This window comes from Panulirus ornatus, chromosome 67, assembly GCF_036320965.1.
Source record: "Panulirus ornatus isolate Po-2019 chromosome 67, ASM3632096v1, whole genome shotgun sequence".
Taxonomy (NCBI): domain Eukaryota; kingdom Metazoa; phylum Arthropoda; class Malacostraca; order Decapoda; family Palinuridae; genus Panulirus; species Panulirus ornatus.
Genome location: NC_092290.1, coordinates 23,471,069 through 23,491,316, shown reverse-complemented (window position 1 = coordinate 23,491,316; position 20,248 = coordinate 23,471,069). Strand labels below are relative to the sequence as shown.

Sequence of the window (20,248 nt, the reverse complement as noted above, 5' to 3'; positions counted from 1 at the left end):
TCTTAAGCTCACATAACTAGTTCTTGCCTAATAAAGTTGGTCTATCCACATAAATAGCTACAATTAATGGCAACTTTAAATTCTGATTTTTGTACTTTACCTCACACTCTAGTTTCCCTTCTATGTTCAAAATCTCTCCAGTGTAGGTTCTTGACCTAACACCTGAGTTTTCTAAAGGCACATGTGCAAATTACCTCTCGTACATATCTTTACTAACTATAGAGAAATCAGCTACAGTGTCTAATTCCATGGTTACTGGTGTATCATTAAAGTAAAAGTCCACATTATACCTATGTCCAACTTTTCCTTCATGACTCATGTAAATAGTAAACACATGGGCACTCTCATCATTATTAGATTCAGAATTACTAACACTCTTTAAAACTGGTTTTCTATTTCCTTTTCAGCACTTTCAGTAATATCTACTCTACCATTACCACTTTCGGCATGGATTGTACAGGCAAAAGCAATATGTCCGATATGCTGGTAATTGTAACCATGAATTTTTGAACTTACAATTAAAGCTATTGTTTCCCAAGGCATCTCTTACATTTTAAATCAGCACATGTTCCTTGTGTTGTGGCATAATTCTTCCTTCTAGCTACAATACTTTTATACACTGAGCAAATACTGCTGACTGATTCACTACTGGTATTAGGGGCAAATTCTTTGGTGTTTTTCTCAGCTAGTTCAATGCTTGTACCTATCCGACATGCCTTTTCAGAAGTTAAGTCAAAGGTTTTCATTAACTTAATCTGTATTTTTTCATAGCTCAGACCTATCACAAACCTGTCTCTTAGAGGTCAGTTCAAGAACTGTCCAAAATTACAGTGAATGGATAATTTCTTCAAAGCAACTATATAATCACTTACTCATTCATCTTTCTCTGTCTCTTGTGCCATATTTGTAACTCTCAACAATCTCAACTGGAGCAGGATCAAAAAGTTACTTCAGAGTCTTGGTAATCTGAATCAATGTAGCATCTTTGGGTTTGGCTGGACCAAGCAAACTGACTAGAGTAGAGTAAACATTAGCTCCTGCATCTGTCCAAAAAGATTGCTTTCTTTTTCTCTTCAAGGTCCTTCCTCTGAGCATCACCTCCGTCATCCATTAATTTATTTTCCTGGAAGAGGTTCATTTTCTCAAAGTATGATGTGAAGTTCTCCCTGTCTGAATCGTACTCCCCTACTTGTCCGATGTACCCACTGATGCCAGCCATTATTGCTTTGTTTACTATTGTTCTCCACATTCAGAGAAGCCTTCCCTTCAGTGGTTGCTATCCTCTCTTCAAGGATGTCACCAGCACCTTGTACATCCCATCCTAATTGACAGCGAAATATCTTATGTGATTTAATGGGAGAATCCAGGGGAAAGGGAAGCCACAAACAAGCTTCAGCTCAGGCTTTTTTTTTTTTTGTAACGTTCTTATCCTACCAGCCTAATACATTATGATTATACAGGCCTAAACATATATCATACATAACATACTGCAGTGTATTCTAGCCTCTCTATAAAGATATGTTAGTCTTGTGCCCTATGAATATTGGCATTTATTGTATAAATGATGTGCTAGCACGTGGTTCATCAAAGTTCCTTTGTCGGCACTCCGATATGGACAGACTGTACATTCAAATGGTTTCTCACCAGTATGATTACGAATATGCCTCTTGAGATTATCCTTTGTAATAGCTGAATACGGACAATACGGGCATGAAAAAGGCTTTTCACCAGTATGAGTACGCATGTGATTCCTCAAATTGGTAGCTACACTTGTAACATATGGACAGTGAGGGCACATGTGCTGCTTCTTACTGGTGGAAGTGAAGCCCTTCCTGTATCCTGATGCTCTTCTTCCTCTATTCATCAGATCGTCACTGTCCAGAACTACCTGTAGGGAACACCCATCTTACTCACTGTCATGAAAAATGAAATATATCATGCTTAATCAAGCAATACTTTTCTTGTGAAAAAAATTTCAATTTTTTCAGTTTACTGTTTATATATGCTATAATGGTACATTACCTACAGAAGTTTATTACTGACAATAAGATCTAAAGTTTCAATCAATTTCATTTCCCTTTTCATTATTAGTCATATCAAAATATAATAAGATATGATATTGTAAAACAAAGTAAAGACACATACAAATAAACATCATTTTCCATTTATAATTGTCCAGAATAAAACAGAATTCAACAATCACTGACGGTGATGAGTGCTCCCAAAGAGGCATAAAAGTCATAATATCTATCAGGTAGTCGTTTAAGTCAATGATAGGCAACTAAAGCGTTAACAGAGTGAAAACACAGCCTTTTTTGTATCTTTACTAACCAAGCACTGATACTATGATCCACATCACCATCTGCCAGATTGCAGAGGACATTTTAAAATTGTTTCAACCACTCACCAGACTGCAGCTAGGCTTGCATTACCCATTTCTGCATGAGTGACACATAATTTTGTTCTTCCATTATTCATTCTTTATGCCAAAGAGAGGTTTGCATTACCATTTTGCTATACTGCTGCTTGGTTTGCATTACCCAGTTACATGAACATTAATGACACAGGGAATATAAATCAATCATAAGATTTCTGTGGTTTGCATTACTCAATTCATTGCACAGGAATTATTGTGCATTACCAATTACTGGATTGCTACCTGGCTAGCTTTACCCATTCACCAGATCACTAGTGGCAGGGCAATGTACATGTCAACAAATTTCTCCTACACCAAACACTAGATGTCTAGTAAAACGACTGATAAAAGTTTAATGATATTTTGTTGGTAAAAATTAGTGATACCACTTTATAGTGATGATACTCAAAGTAAAATATTCACATTATTTCCTAATTTCTACATGTTTAACCAGTTATAACAATTCAATGCTCTTCAACTGTTACAGAGCAATAGTATGGCTATTAGCCAAAGAAAAGTATCTATCTCAGCTAAGATTCTTGCTTCCCTCCACATTTATATAGTTACTTTGAAAGCCATCAGATTAACCTAGGTGAGGGGCAAAAAGACACAGATAGTTCATGATTCCTACATACGTAAAATGTAATCATAATGTGTCCTAAAGATGATCTACAAAATTAGCTTGAAAACAATGTTGCACTTACTCATCAGACCATATATATATCTTGTGTACTAAGCCACAAACTAGTTCTTCCCTACAGCAGGGAACACTGAAGAGACTACTCTTACTGAGATCCTAGACCAGATCCATTTCTCAGAAACTACAAATCTTTGCACTAAAATAAATTGTGTTGGACTCTAAATTGTGCCATACAATCACCTTTCAAGATCTTGACAATGAGTTTTACCAAGGAAAATTTCTCAGTCATGCACCCCACTTAAAATCCCTCGCTGGTGGACCTTAAAATATGTTCTAACCAGCTGAGCAAAATCTACCCTTAAATGTGGAACAAAAGTTGTGGCATTAACACTAAGTTTTTCAATGACAACACCATGAGTAAATGCCAAGCACTGGCATGATTGGTGTGAATGCCAAGAAAAGGGGAAAAAGACAAGAGATACTGTATTCCAAAAGAAAGCTTTCGTGCCTCTGAGAAAGGTTTTCTGTTAACAAATTAGTTTCACTGCCAGCCACAAAAGAAATTGATGGAGTACAACAAAATACATTTTCTATTCCTTCTAAAAGAAAATAATTTCCTACAGAAATTATAATTTTCTTCCAAAAGTAAATATTCTCTTTAGAAATATTGTCTTCCTTCCAAAAGTAATAATTCCCTTTCCTCATTAGTGCTTAACTCACAGATCTTATTCCTGATACCTAGCCCTACCTTGGACAAGTTCTTCAACATTAAATCATATAAAATATTTTGGTAAGAATGCAGGGAAGGGAGTTTACAAGGAGAGAATACGATAGTAAAATTAAAATAGTTGGTGAGAGAGGAAGACCACCTGTGGCATGGGGGAATACAGTGAATGAGTACTGCAGGGAGAGAAATGGTGGAAGAAGGCATGGAATGCTGTATGAGAGGGAAGCATGTAAGGACCAGAGTAAGTGGACTCTTTTGCTGTGCCACCCCTTTGATGGGAGCTCCTGGAGGGAATAAGCATAAGAGAAAAATAGACAGATAGAACAAATGATTTATATCAAAAACTGCTTGTCTGTAACAAATGCAAAACTTTATCCAAAAACCTTAAGGTTTCTGAAAGATACTTGCACCATTTCCTTGACTTACTTTACAGAGAAAATTTCCAATTGGTACCTGATTTAACAAAGATGAGTCACAGGGAAACGATGAGTAGTTAAATTTGCCCACCAGCTTGATGTAAACAGTGAACAAATCTTCAAAATATGTAAGAAAAGAACAACCAGAAGTCATTACATAAATCAAGTAAAACTTGTTACAAAGGATATAAGAAAGCATTTTCATAAGATATGAGTTATATCCCTGGGGATAGGGAAGAAAGAATACTTCCCACGCATTCCTCACGTGTCGTAGAAGGCGACTAAAGGGGACGGGAGCGGGGGGCCAGAAACCCTCCCCTCCTTGTATTTTAACTTTCTAAAAGGGGAAACAGAAGGAGTCACGCGGGAAGTGCTCATCCTCCTCGAAGGCTCAGATTGGGATGTCTAAATGTGTGTGGATGTAACCAAGATGAGAAAAAAGGAGAGATAGGTAGTATGTTTGAGGAAAGGAACCTGGATGTTTTGGCTCTGAGTGAAACAAAGCTCAAGGGTAAAGGGGAAGAGTGGTTAGGGAATGTCTTGGGAGTAAAGTCAGGGGTTAGTGAGAGGACAAAAGCAAGGGAAGGAGTAGCACTACTCCTCAAACAGGAGTTGTGGGAGTATGTGATAGAGTGTAAGAAAGTAAACTCTAGATTGATATGGGTAAAACTGAAAGTTGATGGAGAGAGATGGGTGATATTGGTGCATATGCACCTGGGCATGAGAAGAAAGATCATGAGAGGAAAGTGTTTTGGGAGCAGCTGAATGAGTGTGTTGTGGTTTTGATGTACAAGACCGGGTTATAGTGATGGGTGATTTGAATGCAAAGGTGAGTAATGTGGCAGTTGAGGGAATATTTGGTATACATGGGGTGTTCAGTGTTGTAAATGGAAATGGTGAAGAGCTTGTAGATTTATGTGCTGAAAAAGGACTAGGTGATTGGGAATACCTGGTTTAAAAAGCGAGATATACATAAGTATACGTAGGGGTGTGTGATGTCTCCATGGTTGTTTAATTTGTTTATGGATGGGGTTGTTAGGGAGGTAAATGCAAGAGTTTTGGAAAGAGGGGCAAGTATGAAGTCTGTTGGGGATGAGAGAGCTTGGGAAGTGAGTCAGTTGTTGTTCGCTGATGATACAGCGCTGGTGGCTGATTCATGTGAGAAACTGCAGAAGCTGGTGACTGAGTTTGGTAAAGTGTGTGAAAGAAGAAAGTTAAGAGTAAATGTGAGTAAGAGCAAGGTTATTAGGTACAGTAGGGTTGAGGGTCAAGTCAATTGGGAGGTAAGTCTGAATGGAGCAAAACTGGAGGAAGTATAGTGTTTTAGATATCTGGGAGTGGATCTGGCAGCGGATGGAACCATGGAAGCGGAAGTGGATCATAGGGTGGGGGAGGGGGCGAAAATTCTGGGAGCCTTGAAGAATGTGTGGAAGTCGAGAACATTATCTCGGAGCAAAAATGGGTATGTTTGAAGGAATAGTGGTTCCAACAATGTTGTATGGTTGCGAGGCGTGGGCTATGGATAGAGTTGTGCGCAGGAGGATGGATGTGCTGGAAATGAGAAGTTTGAGGACAATGTGTGGTGTGAGGTGGTTTGATCGAGTAAGTAACGTAAGGGTGAGAGAGATGTGTGGAAATAAAAAGAGCATGGTTGAGAGAGCAGAAGAGGGTGTTTTGAAATGGTTTGGGCGCATGGAGAGAATGAGTGAGGAAAGATTGACCAAGAGGATATATGTGTCGGAGGTGGAGGGAACGAGGAGAAGTGGGAGACCAAATTGGAGGTGGAAAGATGGAATGAAAAAGATTTTGTGTGATCGGGGCCTGAACATGCAGGAGGGTGAAAGGAGGGCAAGGAATAGAGTGAATTGGATCGATGTGGTATACCGGGGTTGACGTGCTGTCAGTGGATTGAATCAGGGTATGTGAAGCGTGTGGGGTAAACCATGGAAAGCTGTGTAGGTATGTATATTTGCGTGTGTGGAAGTATGTATATACATGTGTATGGGGGTGGGTTGGGCCATTTCTTTCGTCTGTTTCCTTGTGCTATCTCGCAAACGTGGGAGACAGCAACAAAGCAAAAAAAGAAAAAAAAAAAAAGTATGTATGTAAGATGGCCAGAGAACGTTATTGGATTATGTATTAATTGATAGGCGCGCTAAAGAGAGACTTTTGGATGTTAATGTGCTGAGAGGTGCAACTGGAGGGATGTCTGATCATTATCTTGTGGAGGCGAAGGTGAAGATTTGTAGGGGTTTTCAGAAAAGAAGAAAGAATGTTGGGGTGAAGAGAGTGGTGAGAGTAAGTGAGCTTGGGAAGGAGACTTGTGTGAGGAAGTACCAGGAGAGACTGAGTACAGAATGGAAAAAGGTGAGAACAAAGGAGGTAAGGGGAGTGGGGGAGGAATGGGATGTATTTAGGGAAGCAGTGATGGCTTGCGCAAAAGATGCTTGTGGCATGAGAAGCGTGGAAGGTGGGTTTATTAGAAAGGGTAGTGAGTGGTGGGATGAAGAAGTAAGATTATTCGTGAAAGAGAAGAGAGAGGCATTTGGACGATTTTTGCAGGGAAAAAATGCAAATGAGCGGGAGATGTATAAAAGAAAGAGGAAGGAGGTCAAGAGAAAGGTGCAAGAGGTGAAAAAGAGGGCAAATGAAAGTTGGGGTGAGAGAGTATCATTAAATTTTAGGGAGAATAAAAAGATGTTTTGGAAGGAAGTAAATAAAGTGCGTAAGACAAGGGAGCAAATGGGAACTTCAGTGAAGGGGGCTACTGGGGAGGTGATAACAATTAGTGGTGATGTGAGAAGGAGATGGAGCGAGTATTTTGAAGATCTGTTGAATGTGTTTGATGACAGAGTGGCAGATATAGGGTGTTTTGGTCAAGGTGGTGTGCAAAGTCAGAGGGTTAGGGAAAATGATTTGGTAAACAGAGAAGAGGTAATGAAAGCTTTGCAAAAGATGAAAGCCGGAAAGGCAGCAGGTTTGGATGGTATTGCAGTGGAATTTATCAAAACAGGGGGTGACTGTATTGTTGACTGGTTGGTAAGGTTATTTAATGTATGTATGATTCATGGTGAGGTGCCTGAGGATTGGCAAAATGCTTGCATAGTGCCATTGTACAAAGGCAAAGGGGATAAGAGTGAGTGCTCAAATTACAGAGGTATAAGTTTGTTGAGTATTCCTGGTAAATTATATGGGAGGGTATTGACTGAGAGGGTGAAGGCATGTACAGAGCATCAGATTGGGGAAGAGCAGTGTGGCTTCAGAAGTGGTAGAGGATGTGTGGATCAGGTGTTTGCTTTGAAGAATGTATGTGAGAAATACTTAGAAAAGCAAATGGATTTGTATGTAGCATTTATGGATCTGGAGAAGTCTTATGATAGAGTTGATAGAGATGCTCTGTGGAAGGTATTAAGAATATATGGTGTGGGAGGCAAGTTGTTAGAAGCAGTGAAAAGTTTTTATAAAGGATGTAAGGCATGTGTACGTGTAGGAAGAGAGGAAAGTGATTGTTTTTCAGTGAATGTAGGTTTGCGGCAGGGGTGTGTGATGTCTCCATGGTTGTTTAATTTGTTTATGGATGGGGCTGTTAGGGAGGTGAATGCAAGAGTTTTGGAAAGAGGGGCAGCAAGTATGCAGTCTGTTGTGGATGAGAGAGCTTGGGAAGTGAGTCAGTTGTTGTTCACTGATGATACAGCGCTGGTGGCTGATTCATGTGAGAAACTGCAGAAGCTGGTGACTGAGTTTGGTAAAGTGTGTGAAAGAGGAAAGTTAAGAGTAAATGTGAATAAGAGCATGGTTATTAGGTACAGTAGAGTTGAGGGTCAAGTCAACTGGGAGGTAAGTTTGAATGGAGAAAAACTGGAGGAAGTAAGGTGTGGATCTGGCAGCGGATGGAACCATGGAAGCGGAAGTGAATCATAGGGTGGGGGAGGGGGCAAAAATTCTGGGAGCCTTGAAGAATGTGTGGAAGTCGAGAACATTATCTCGGAGAGCAAAAATGGGTATGTTTGAAGGAATAGTGGTTCCAACAATGTTGTATGGTTGTGAGGCATGGGCTATGGATAGAGTTGTGTGCAGGAGGGTGGATGTGCTGGAAATGAGATGTTTGAGGACAATATGTGGTGTGAGGTGGTTTGATCGAGTAAGTAATGTAAGGGTAAGAGAGATGTGTGGAAATAAAAAGAGTGTGGTTGAGAGAGCAGAAGAGGGTGTTTTGAAATGGTTTGGTCACATGGAGAGAATGAGTGAGGAAAGATTGACCAAGAGGATATATGTGTCAGAGGTGGAGGGAACAAGAAGTGGGAGACCAAATTGGAGGTGGAAAGATGGAGTGAAAAAGATTTTCAATGATCGGGGCCTGAACATGCAGGAGGGTGAAAGGCGTGCAAGGAATAGAGTGAATTGGAATGATGTGGTATACCAGGGTTGACGTGCTGTCAATGGATTGAACCAGGGCATGTGAAGCGTCTGGGGTAAACCATGGAAAGTTCTGTGGGGCCTGGATGTGTAAAGGGAGCTGTGGTTTCGGTGCATTATCACATGACAGCTAGAGACTGAGTATGAACGAATGGGGCCTTTGTTGTCTTTTCCTAGCGCCAACTCGCACACATGAGGGGGGAGGGGGTTGTTATTCCATGTGTGGCGGGGTGGCGATGGGAATAAATAAAGGCAGACAGTATGAATTATGTACATGTGTATATATGTATATGTCTGTGTGTGTATATATATATGTGTACATTGAGATGTATAGGTATGTATATTTGCGTGTGTGGATGTGTATGTATATACATGTGTATGTGGGCGGGTTGGGCCATTCTTTCGTCTGTTTCCTTGCACTACCTCGCTAATGCGGGAGACAGCGACAAAGCAAAATAAATAAATAAATAAATAAATGAGTTATGGATGAATGGAATAAACTTAGTTATGAGACAATGTAGTTTGAAGAGTTGGATAATAGGAGAGTTCAAGAGATGGGGCCCCATAATTCTGGAACTCCTTCCCTGTACAGTAGAAATAGATATTTACATACACATCACAAATACTCTTATCTCCCAAGAGAATTTAACTCACTTATCCTATGTCCTGCAGTAGCCAGCCCATCATAAACAAAGTTTTCCATGTTTCAAGGATAGATTATCAACACAGGAATCTCCACTGATTCCACTCCAAACTACTTCACATGCAAGTAGATGTGAAAAAACAAGACATAACTCAGCAATTTCTGATAGGCCACCATTGCAAACCAATCTGCATCACCCCTTACTGACCGAATCCACATGAATAAATCCCAGTCCAGGCTCCACTCTGTACCCACCAAAATTATTCATGTCAGAGCATTGTCTACAAAGTTCTATGCTCCTTTTAGGTAAGTTACTTCCAGAAACAGTGTCCATTGCCACTGGAGACAGAAGGAAATGCCCTATTATTGCAAACCAGTCTGTATCACCCCTCCACGACTGGGTCCACATGAATGAATCCACTCTGTTCCCACCACAATCATTCATAACAGAGCATTGTCTATAATAGTCTAAGCTCCTTTTATGTGAGTTGCTTCCAGAAACAGTGTCCATGATCACTGGGGACAAAGGGAAATGCCATATTAGTGAACCACGAAAGAAATGATGTCTGAAAAAAGATGAATTGATCTACCTTGATTTGGCTTCAATTTCCTAGTGCTGATGAACACTGCAGCCAGTTCTTTTACACTGAAATGGGTCTGCAGAAGAGACAGTTCCAAAAGTGTTTCATAGAAAAACCCCATCTTTTTGAGATGCATATATAAAGTTCTAAAGATACCAGTGAAACCTTTCATTAAACTTAATTCTCCTGATATAACCAATGATGTGCTTTTAGTTGTACCTCTGAATGAAAAATAAGACATTAGTTTCTTTTCTCTATTACCGCACAAGCTTTTAACTACAAGCTCACTTACTTAAACAAAACCACATTTACCAGATCTGTAATTACTGCAAACTTTAGCTGATTTCACTAGGTCAGAACTATCAACAATCTTCTGCACTACTCTGAAAGCCTTCCAGAACCTATGAGGAGATTGCCCAGATCAGTCAATTATCAATTGTCTTTTGCACTACTCCTAGAACCTCCAAGCCCCTCTGAGGACACTGCCCTGATCAGCCAATTATAAGCATATCCTATCCCTCTTTTCTGTTGACTCCTGATAACCATCTTCACCAGTTTCGTTCATACATTGGACATATGAAAATGAGGGGGCATGACCTTGAACCATTGGGCTTGGTGACCAATTCTGAAAGCAAAGAAATTCCAAAATAGGGGTTCAAAGGAACCTATCAATGTCTATTCTCCAAGAAAATAGATACATTTCATGAACTTTTCTGAACTACCTGCCAAACAAAACTGATTACTGTCATTTTGAAAGACAAGTTCATAGTGTGTCTGTTGTAATGAGTCACACTAAATCTGTTGTAATGAGTCACACTAAATCTGTTTTAATGAGACAAGTCCAAAATCATTCTCTTTTTTATGATACTTGTATGCTGGAAAAATCCATTAGGCTGGCTGACATTATAAAACCTATCGTTAATATGACCTGAATACATTTTTCCAGAAAAAAATTTTGGCTCCTGACCTGTAAAAGTTCTCATATCTTTTTCTTTTCAAACTCTGAGACCTTCAGTAGCTTGCAAAACGCCCAGCTGGAGTTGTGCCAGGTGTCTTGAAACCAATGCACTTTGCAATTCTTAAATCACACAGAAGAATGCATGGGGTTTCCGTACTCACTGGTGAAAAACTTGGGTGAAGACAATCTTAGCTGAGAATATGGATGCTTTAGCTTTGATGTTGGTTGCATTTAAATCTATAATAAAAGGATATGGTCCAACCCAAGGACATGTTCTCATCAATCAGCCTAGTTACAAAATCACCCAGAAAATGTCTTGCTGAGAAAGGGAAGACTTCCTTAATAACTAGAATTGCATATAACTCTGATATGGTACTGACATTTTGTCTCTAGAAATTAACTTAGCCTATCAAGTATTAGTGAAAGAGAAGAGAGAGGCATTTGGACGATTTTTGCAGGGAAAAAATGCAATTGAGTGGGAGAAGTATAAAAGAAAGAGACAGGAGGTCAAGAGAAAGGTGCAAGAGGTGAAAAAAAGGGCAAATGATAGTTGGGGTGAGAGACTATCAGTAAATTTTAGGGAGAATAAAAAGATGTTCTGGAAGGAGGTAAATAGGGTGCGTAAGACAAGGGAGCAAATGGGAACTTCAGTGAAGGGCGCAAATGGGGAGGTGATAACAAGTAGCGGTGATGTGAGAAGGAGATGGAATGAGTATTTTGAAGGTTTGTTGAATGTGTCTGATGACAGAGTGGCAGATATAGGGTGTTTTGGTCGAGGTGGTGTGCAAAGTGAGAGGGTTAGGGAAAATGATTTGGTAAACAGAGAAGAGGTAGTAAAAGCTTTGCGGAAGATGAAAGCCGGCAAGGCAGCAGGTTTGGATGGTATTGCAGTGGAATTTATTAAAAAAGGGGGTGACTGTATTGTTGACTGGTTGGTAAGGTTATTTAATGTATGTATGACTCATGGTGAGGTGCCTGAGGATTGGCGGAATGCGTGCATAGTGCCATTGTACAAAGGCAAAGGGGATAAGAGTGAGTGCTCAAATTACAGAGGTATAAGTTTGTTGAGTATTCCTGGTAAATTATATGGGAGGGTATTGATCGAGAGGGTGAAGGCATGTACAGAGCATCAGATTGGGGAAGAGCAGTGCGGTTTCAGAAGTGGTAGAGGATGTGTGGATCAGGTGTTTGCTTTGAAGAATGTATGTGAGAAATACTTAGAAAAGCAAATGGATTTGTATGTAGCATTTATGGATCTGGAGAAGGCATATGATAGAGTTGATAGAGATGCTCTGTGGAAGGTATTAAGAATATATGGTGTGGGAGGCAAGTTGTTAGAAGCAGTGAAAAGTTTTTATCGAGGATGTAAGGCATGTGTACGTGTAGGAAGAGAGGAAAGTGATTGGTTCTCAGTGAATGTAGGTTTGCGGCAGGGGTGTGTGATGTCTCCATGGTTGTTTAATTTGTTTATGGATGGGGTTGTAAGGGAGGTAAATGCAAGAGTCCTGGAAAGAGGGGCAAGTATGAAGTCTGTTGGGGATGAGAGAGCTTGGGAAGTGAGTCAGTTGTTGTTCGCTGATGATACAGCGCTGGTGGCTGATTCATGTGAGAAACTGCAGAAGCTGGTGACTGAGTTTGGTAAAGTGTGTGGAAGAAGAAAGTTGAGAGTAAATGTGAATAAGAGCAAGGTTATTAGGTACAGTAGGGGTGAGGGTCAAGTCAATTGGGAGGTGAGTTTGAATGGAGAAAAACTGGAGGAAGTGAAGTGTTTTAGATATCTGGGAGTGGATCTGTCAGCGGATGGAACCATGGAAGCGGAAGTGGATCATAGGGTGGGGGAGGGGGCGAAAATTTTGGGAGCCTTGAAAAATGTGTGGAAGTCGAGAACATTATCTCGGAAAGCGAAAATGGGTATGTTTGAGGGAATAGTGGTTCCAACAATGTTGTATGGTTGCGAGGCGTGGGCTATGGATAGAGATGTGCGCAGGAGGATGGATGTGCTGGAAATGAGATGTTTGAGGACAATGTGTGGTGTGAGGTGGTTTGATCGAGTAAGTAACGTAAGGGTAAGAGAGATGTGTGGAAATAAAAAGAGCGTGGTTGAGAGAGCAGAAGAGGGTGTTTTGAAATGGTTTGGGCACATGGAGAGAATGAGTGAGGAGAGATTGACCAAGAGGATATATGTGTCGGAGGTGGAGGGAACGAGGAGAAGAGGGAGACCAAATTGGAGGTGGAAAGATGGAGTGAAAAAGATTTTGTGTGATCGGGGCCTGAACATGCAGGAGGGTGAAAGGAGGGCAAGGAATAGAGTGAATTGGAGTCATGTGGTATACAGGGGTTGACGTGCTGTCAGTGGATTGAATCAAGGCATGTGAAGCATCTGGGGTAAACCATGGAAAGCTGTGTAGGTATGTATATTTGCGTGTGTGGACGTGTGTATGTACATGTGTATGGGGGGGGGGGTTGGGCCATTTCTTTCGTCTGTTTCCTTGCGCTACCTCGCAAACGCGGGAGACAGCGACAAAGTATAAAAAAAAAAAAAAAAAAAAAAAAAAAAAAAAAAAAAAAAGTTTAATAAAAAGTGAACACTAAATGTTTTCAAGCAACTATAAGAGTCATACAAGCCATCTTAATCATCAAATGCACTTTTAAATTCTAAGCCATCTTTTCCACAGGCAGAACACAGGTCAACACATATGACAATTTAGCTCTTGTGCTCCTGTCATCCTTTATCAATCATGAGATTAGTTATGGCAAACATATCTCCAATTATAATGTTGCTACATCTCTCGTACGAACAAGAACAAACAAGAATTCTTGTACATAATTATAACCAGCTCACAGCATCACAATTTTCCTGAAGGCATTAGAAACCTGAGCTGAATTTTTCTTTTTTGTTTTTCTATTTTTTCCCTTTTACCAAGAAAGTCTATCAACACTTTATTTTTCCACTAAACTTTCCATATCAAACTGTTGCCAATAACTGACCTCAGTATTAATTTTATAACTTAGAATTGGGCAAACCCTGCTCTTCAAGGGAAAGAATATAGCACAGAAATGAATATTTTGCAATTCCTAAAGTGAGTAGACTCAGATTTAGCCACCTCAGAGATAATCACAGCTTCATCATCCACTGATTTGGTCTTGAACTTATACAACAGAGTACATATTGGAGAGTCATTAAACTCAACTGAATCTAGCCAATAAAAGGTAACATATTGCATCTTCAGCCCTGATGTTTCCCTCTAAAAGTTTGTTACTGACAATATGTTTGATGAAACTGCCATCCACAAATAACAAAAACAAGGGTGTACTGAATAATATGCTTCCAAAGGCTAAAAACACAAAGAAAAATTCACACAATAAAGAGTAAGGAAATAAAAAGAAAAGGAGGCATTCTATCCATCTATCTATATCTCTGTAGCCCATTCCCTCCTGGAACTCTCATCAAAGGGGTGGCCACAGCAAAGGCTCCATTTATCCCTGTCCTTACATGCTTTCCTCACATACACCATTCAGTGCGCTCTTCACCATTACTCTCCCACCAGTACTCTTCCTCTCTACTTCCCCATGTCAAAGGTGGTCTCCCTCTCACACTAATCACTTTCATTGCACTATCATACACTCTCCTTGTAAACTTCCTGTCTTGCACTCTTTCCACATGCCCAAACAACCTCAAGGTATTATGTTTCACCACTCTACCGCTTCACAATCCATTTCCTTTGTATTCCCTGCCATACCAAATCTCTCATACTCCCCCTCATTGCTTTTCTCTATCCATCTACTCATACCACATGCTCCTCTCAAATGGCTCATTTCCACAGCCAGAATTCTTGTCCTCTGTAACTCATTCCATGTCCATGTTCCAGCTGCATATGTCAGGGTCAGGAGGAATATCCTGTCCCTTAATTATTTCTTCAGTATTATACTTGCACCTCTACCCTGCATTTTACTATTAAGGGACCCAATGATTCCTCTATCCTGTACTGCTCTCTCCCTTATCTCTTCTTCCACATTACAAAACCTTCAGACAGTATCTACACAAATACTGTGTGTTAATTATGAGTTTCACAATGTTCCGATAGGACTGTGCCTGAAGCAATCTTTTTGAGCTAGGATGAACTTGATGTGATAGTGGTACTGAACTCCAACTAATGGACTAAGGGTCACCGGCAGCAATAGGTGATGGTGAGAATGGTGCAACAGCTTTTTCCTGAACAGTGATATGAAGTCTAAGCAATGGCTAATGAGAGTCAGGAGGACCAGTGTGTTCAGTGATCTTGATAGGTGATGCTCAAGGGATCAAGGATGTTCTTGCATGCCCTTTTCTGCATTTTTTCTGATATCATGTTAAGCAGTGAAGAAATCCATCAGATGGGGGAGGCATAAGCAAAGAAGAAATTCATCAGGTGGGAGAGGCATAAGTAACACAGGGAGGAATAAAAGCTGTGCTGATGTTCTAAAGTTCAAGTGCTGGGAATCTCCATATCCTATTTCTACAAAGAATGCAGAAATGATAGCTGGGAGACTTGATGATGAAGCTAATGTTTTCCATTCAGCTTAGATTACTGTCCAAAGTAATAAAGAGAAGCTCAGCTGACTGAACATCATGGAGGGGGCTGGGAATTACATAGGAAATAAAGATAATGCACTACACAGGATGCAAGGTTTGGGAAACATTCATAATCAGCCTTCAGGAACAATCATGTGTGATATAACTGGAGCTTGCATACCTTGTCCAACACAACAGCTATTTGCCATTGCTTTTTACCATAATATTATGTGCTAGAAGAAATAGGAGACTAACATAGTGTCTGTGTGGATACTGTACCATATCCAGTTGATTACTTACTTTCTATGCATACATTCCTTTATATCTAGCTTGTACATTATAAATCTCATAATAATGGAGATCATTATGCCTAACTATACAAACTGATAGTTCATTTAACCCATTCATATTCACTTATATTGGTCACATTTTATTATTCAACATATTATATGTCACAGTATGTATAGACACTAATCCCATAGCCCGACAATTTGTTTTACCCATTATCAGATTGCCTATAGCATTTAGTATAATGTATTAAGAGCCTCACACATCATAAGCATTCAGTGTACAAAAAGTTCCAAAGAAAAAACTTGCCTGTCAGTATTTCCGTGACTTTTAGAGATGAACCACCAAGGTATAGAAAAGGCCAAGAAAGCATGGGATGTGCTTCTTGACAAATCACAGAAAAAAATCTGAATATAAAAGGGGATAAGAGTGAGTGCTCAAATTACAGAGGTATAAGTTTGTTGAGTATTCCTGGTAAATTATATGGGAGGGTATTGATTGAGAGGGTGAAGGCATGTACAGAGCATCAGATTGGGGAAGAGCAGTGTGGTTTCAGAAGTGGTAGAGGATGTGTGGATCAGGTGTTTGCTTTGAAGAATGTATGTGAGAAATACTTAGAAAAGCAAATGGATTTGTATGTAGCATTTATGGATCTGGAGAAGGCATATGATAGAGTTGATAGAGATGCTCTGTGGAAGGTATTAAGAATATATGGTGTGGGAGGCAAGTTGTTAGAAGCAGTGAAAAGTTTTTATCGAGGATGTAAGGCATGTGTACGTGTAGGAAGAGAGGGAAGTGATTGGTTCTCAGTGAATGTAGGTTTGCGGCAGGGGTGTGTGATGTCTCCATGGCTGTTTAATTTGTTTATGGATGGGGTTGTTAGGGAGGGGAATGCAAGAGTTTTGGAAAGAGGGGCAAGTATGAAGTCTGTTGGGGATGAGAGAGCTTGGGAAGTGAGTCAGTTGTTGTTCGCTGATGATACAGCGCTGGTGGCTGATTCATGTGAGAAACTGCAGAAGCTGGTGACTGAGTTTGGTAAAGTGTGTGAAAGAAGAAAGTTAAGAGTAAATGTGAATAAGAGCAAGGTAATTAGGTACAGTAGGGTTGAGGGTCAAGTCAACTGGGAGGTAAGTTTGAATGGAGAAAAACTGGAGGAAGTAAAGTGTTTTAGATATCTGGGAGAGGATCTGGCAGCGGATGGAACCATGGAAGCGGAAGTGGATCATTAGGGTGGGGGAGGGGGCGAAAATCCTGGGAGCCTTGAAGAATGTGTGGAAGTCGAGAACATTATCTCGGAAAGCAAAAATGGCTATGTTTGAAGGAATAGTGGTTCCAACAATGTTGTATGGTTGTGAGGCGTGGGCTATGGATAGAGTTGTGCGCAGGAGGATGGATGTGCTGGAAATGAGATGTTTGAGGACAATGTGTGGTGTGAGGTGGTTTGATCGAGTAAGTAACGTTAGGGTAAGAGAGATGTGTGGAAATAAAAAGAGCGTGGTTGAGAGAGCAGAAGAGGGTGTTTTGAAATGGTTTGGGCACATGGAGAGAATGAGTGAGGAAAGATTGACCAAGAGGATATATGTGTCGGAGGTGGAGGGAACGAGGAGAAGTGGAAGACCAAATTGGAGGTGGAAAGATGGAGTGAAAAAGATTTTGTGTGATCGGGGCCTGAACATGCAGGAGGGTGAAAGGAGGGCAAGGAATAGAGTGAATTGGATCGATGTGGTATACCAGGGTTGACGTGCTGTCAGTGGATTGAATCAGGGCATGTGAAGCGTCTGGAGTAAACCATGGAAAGCTGTGTAGGTATGTATATTTGCGTGTGTGGACGTATGTATATAAATGTGTATGGGGGTGGGTTGGGCCATTTCTTTTGTCTGTTTCCTTGCGCTACCTCGCAAACGCGGGAGACAGCGACAAAAAAAAAAAAAAATTAATAAATGTCTGTATGTGTTGGCTGCTTGATGCACTACAGGGAAAAAAAGAATTGTACAGGCAAGGCCATGTCAACATGTGCAATGCTGCTTGACATGTCAAAGGTGAAGAGCTCTAACAAAAAAACACAAACGTGCTGTGCACAGATGTTATGCAGAGAGAGAGAGAGAGAGAGAGAGAGAGAGAGAGAGAGAGAGAGAGAGAGAGACAGAGACAGAGAGAGAGAGAATAATTTACATATTCAAAAAACAATGAAGAAAATTAAAGATAAATATGGAACTGCCATATATCACACAATTGTTAGTGACTGCCTTTTGTTCAAAACATTCAAATAACAATCAGTGAATGATACAGTAAATCATATATTTCATGTTTTTCTATACATATCTCTTCAGAAGGTTTGTACCTACTGCATGAATTGATAATCATCTACATATTGAGGAAAATATAGGAGAAAATGGATTTAAGATATGAGAGGGCTACCTAGCATCCAAATGCTAACGATTGCCTTAGTTAAAAAAAATTCCAAATATAACTGGTGAATGATACAATATATAGAATTCTTCATACATTATTCTAAACAAATATCTTCAGTTGGTTCTTATTCAATGCAAAAATCAGTAACTATTTTCAAATTCTGAAAATACAGAAGGATGAGGAGAGATAGAAGTGCTAATAATCACCTCTTGGTTCAAAATATTCAACTCATAATTGGAGAATGATACAGTAAACTGCATTCTACATATATTTTTTCTACCTAATTCTCTTTATCAGCTTCTTACCCAATGCATATATTAATAATCATGTGTATACTCATATAATACAAGAGAAAATGGATGAAAGAGATATAAGTGCTACCTAGCATGCAAGCACCAATAATTACCTTCAATTCAAAACATTCAGCTTATATTTGGAGAATGATACAGAAATTATCACTTTTCATACAAATCATCACAGTGCTCTTCAGCAGTTCTTTACATATCGCATGAATCAATATCTATCTAGATATTCAAACTTTTTTCATACTTGATTGCCACTTCCCACATCAGCATAGTAGTGACAAGAACAGATGAAGAAAGGCCACATTTGCTTACATCCAATCTCTACCTGCCATGTGTAATGCATTCAAAGTTAAGCCCACAGGAATTTCCATGGTTTATCCCAGCTGCTTCACACATCCTGATTCAGATAACTGACAGAATGTTGACCCCTATGTACCACATCATTCCAATTCACTCCATCCCATTCATGCCTTTCACCCTCCAGCATGTTTAGGCCCCCATCCTCAGCATCTTTTTCACTCCATCCTTCCATCTCTAATTTGGTCTCCCCATTCTCCTAGTTCTCTCCTTTTCTGACACTTATATCCTCTTTGTTAACTTTTCCTCATTCATTCTCTCCATATGTCCTAACATTTTAGCAAACCCTCTTTAGCTCTATCAAGCACATGTTTCTTTTACCACACATCTCTCTTACCCTTTTATTATTTACTTGATCAAACCACCTCAAACTATATTTTGTTCTCAGACATTTCACTTCCAATACATTCATCCTCCTCTGCACATCCTCATCTATAGCCCATACCTGGCATCCATATCATATTGCTGGGACTGCTATACTTTCAAAAATGCCCATTTTTGCCCTCCCAGATAATGGTCTCTCTTTTTAGACATTCTTCAGCACCTCCCAGAATCTTCGCCCAATCACCCACCCTATGACTCACTTCCATGGTTCCATTCACTGCCATGTCCACTCCCAGGTACCTAAAACACTTTACTTTCTCCAGTGTTTCTCCATTCAATCCTACACCCCAACTAACCTGTCCCTCAACCCCGCTACACCTAATAAGCTTATTTCTATTCATGTTTACTCTCAGGTTCCAAATGCAAGTCCCCAACTTCTGTAATTTTTTCTCAAATCTGCCTCCAGTACTGCATTATCAGCAAACAACAACTGACTCACTTCCAAGGTCCTCTCATCCAATAACACTGCACACTAGCCCCTCACTCTAAGACTCTCACATCTACTTTCTTTGCCATCCTATCCATAAACAAATTAAACAATCAAGATGACATCATACACCCTTGCTGCAGATCCGCCTTCATTTCAAACCACTCACTCTTCTCTCTTCCTACTCGTACACACGCCTTACACCCTTGATAAGAATTTCTCACTGCTTCTGGCAGCTTTCCTCCTATACAACATACTCTTAAGACCTTACATAAGGAATCTCTATCAACCCTATCATACACTTTCTCCATATCCATAAGTGCCACACATAAATCCATCTGTTTTTCTAAGTATTCCTCATACACATTCTTTAAAGCAAACATCTGATCCACACACCCTCTGCAAGTTCTGAACCCACACTGGACCTCCTCAATCTGATGCTCTGTACATGCCTTCACTCTCTCAATCACTAATATCCTATACAAATTCTCAGGTACAGTTTACAAATTTATACCTCTGTAGTCTGGACACTCACCTTTATCTCCCATGCCCTTACACAATGGCACTATACATGCATTCTGCCAATCCTTAGGTACCTCATCATGATCCATGCAAATGCTTAAATTTCTAACTAGCCAATCATCAACATATCACCACTTTCTTTTGAAATTTAACTGCAATACCATCCACTTTAACTACCTTGTCACATTTCATCATACGTAAGGC

General features: G+C 40.0%; 1 protein-coding gene across 5 annotated transcripts in view; it reads right to left on the bottom strand.

The window, feature by feature from the left end:
* Positions 1-20,248, bottom strand: part of LOC139747080 (uncharacterized) — a 488,827-nt gene that overhangs the window by 108,926 nt on the left and 359,653 nt on the right. The window contains exon 6 of one of the 5 annotated variants that reach the window (XM_071658876.1): positions 1,402-1,888. The exons of the other annotated variants lie outside the window; for them this stretch is intronic. Within the exon in view, the coding sequence (XP_071514977.1) occupies positions 1,535-1,888 (354 nt within the window). The 3' untranslated portion in view covers positions 1,402-1,534. Of the gene's footprint in view, positions 1-1,401; positions 1,889-20,248 lie in introns of those variants that run through there. 5 annotated transcript variants of the gene reach the window in all.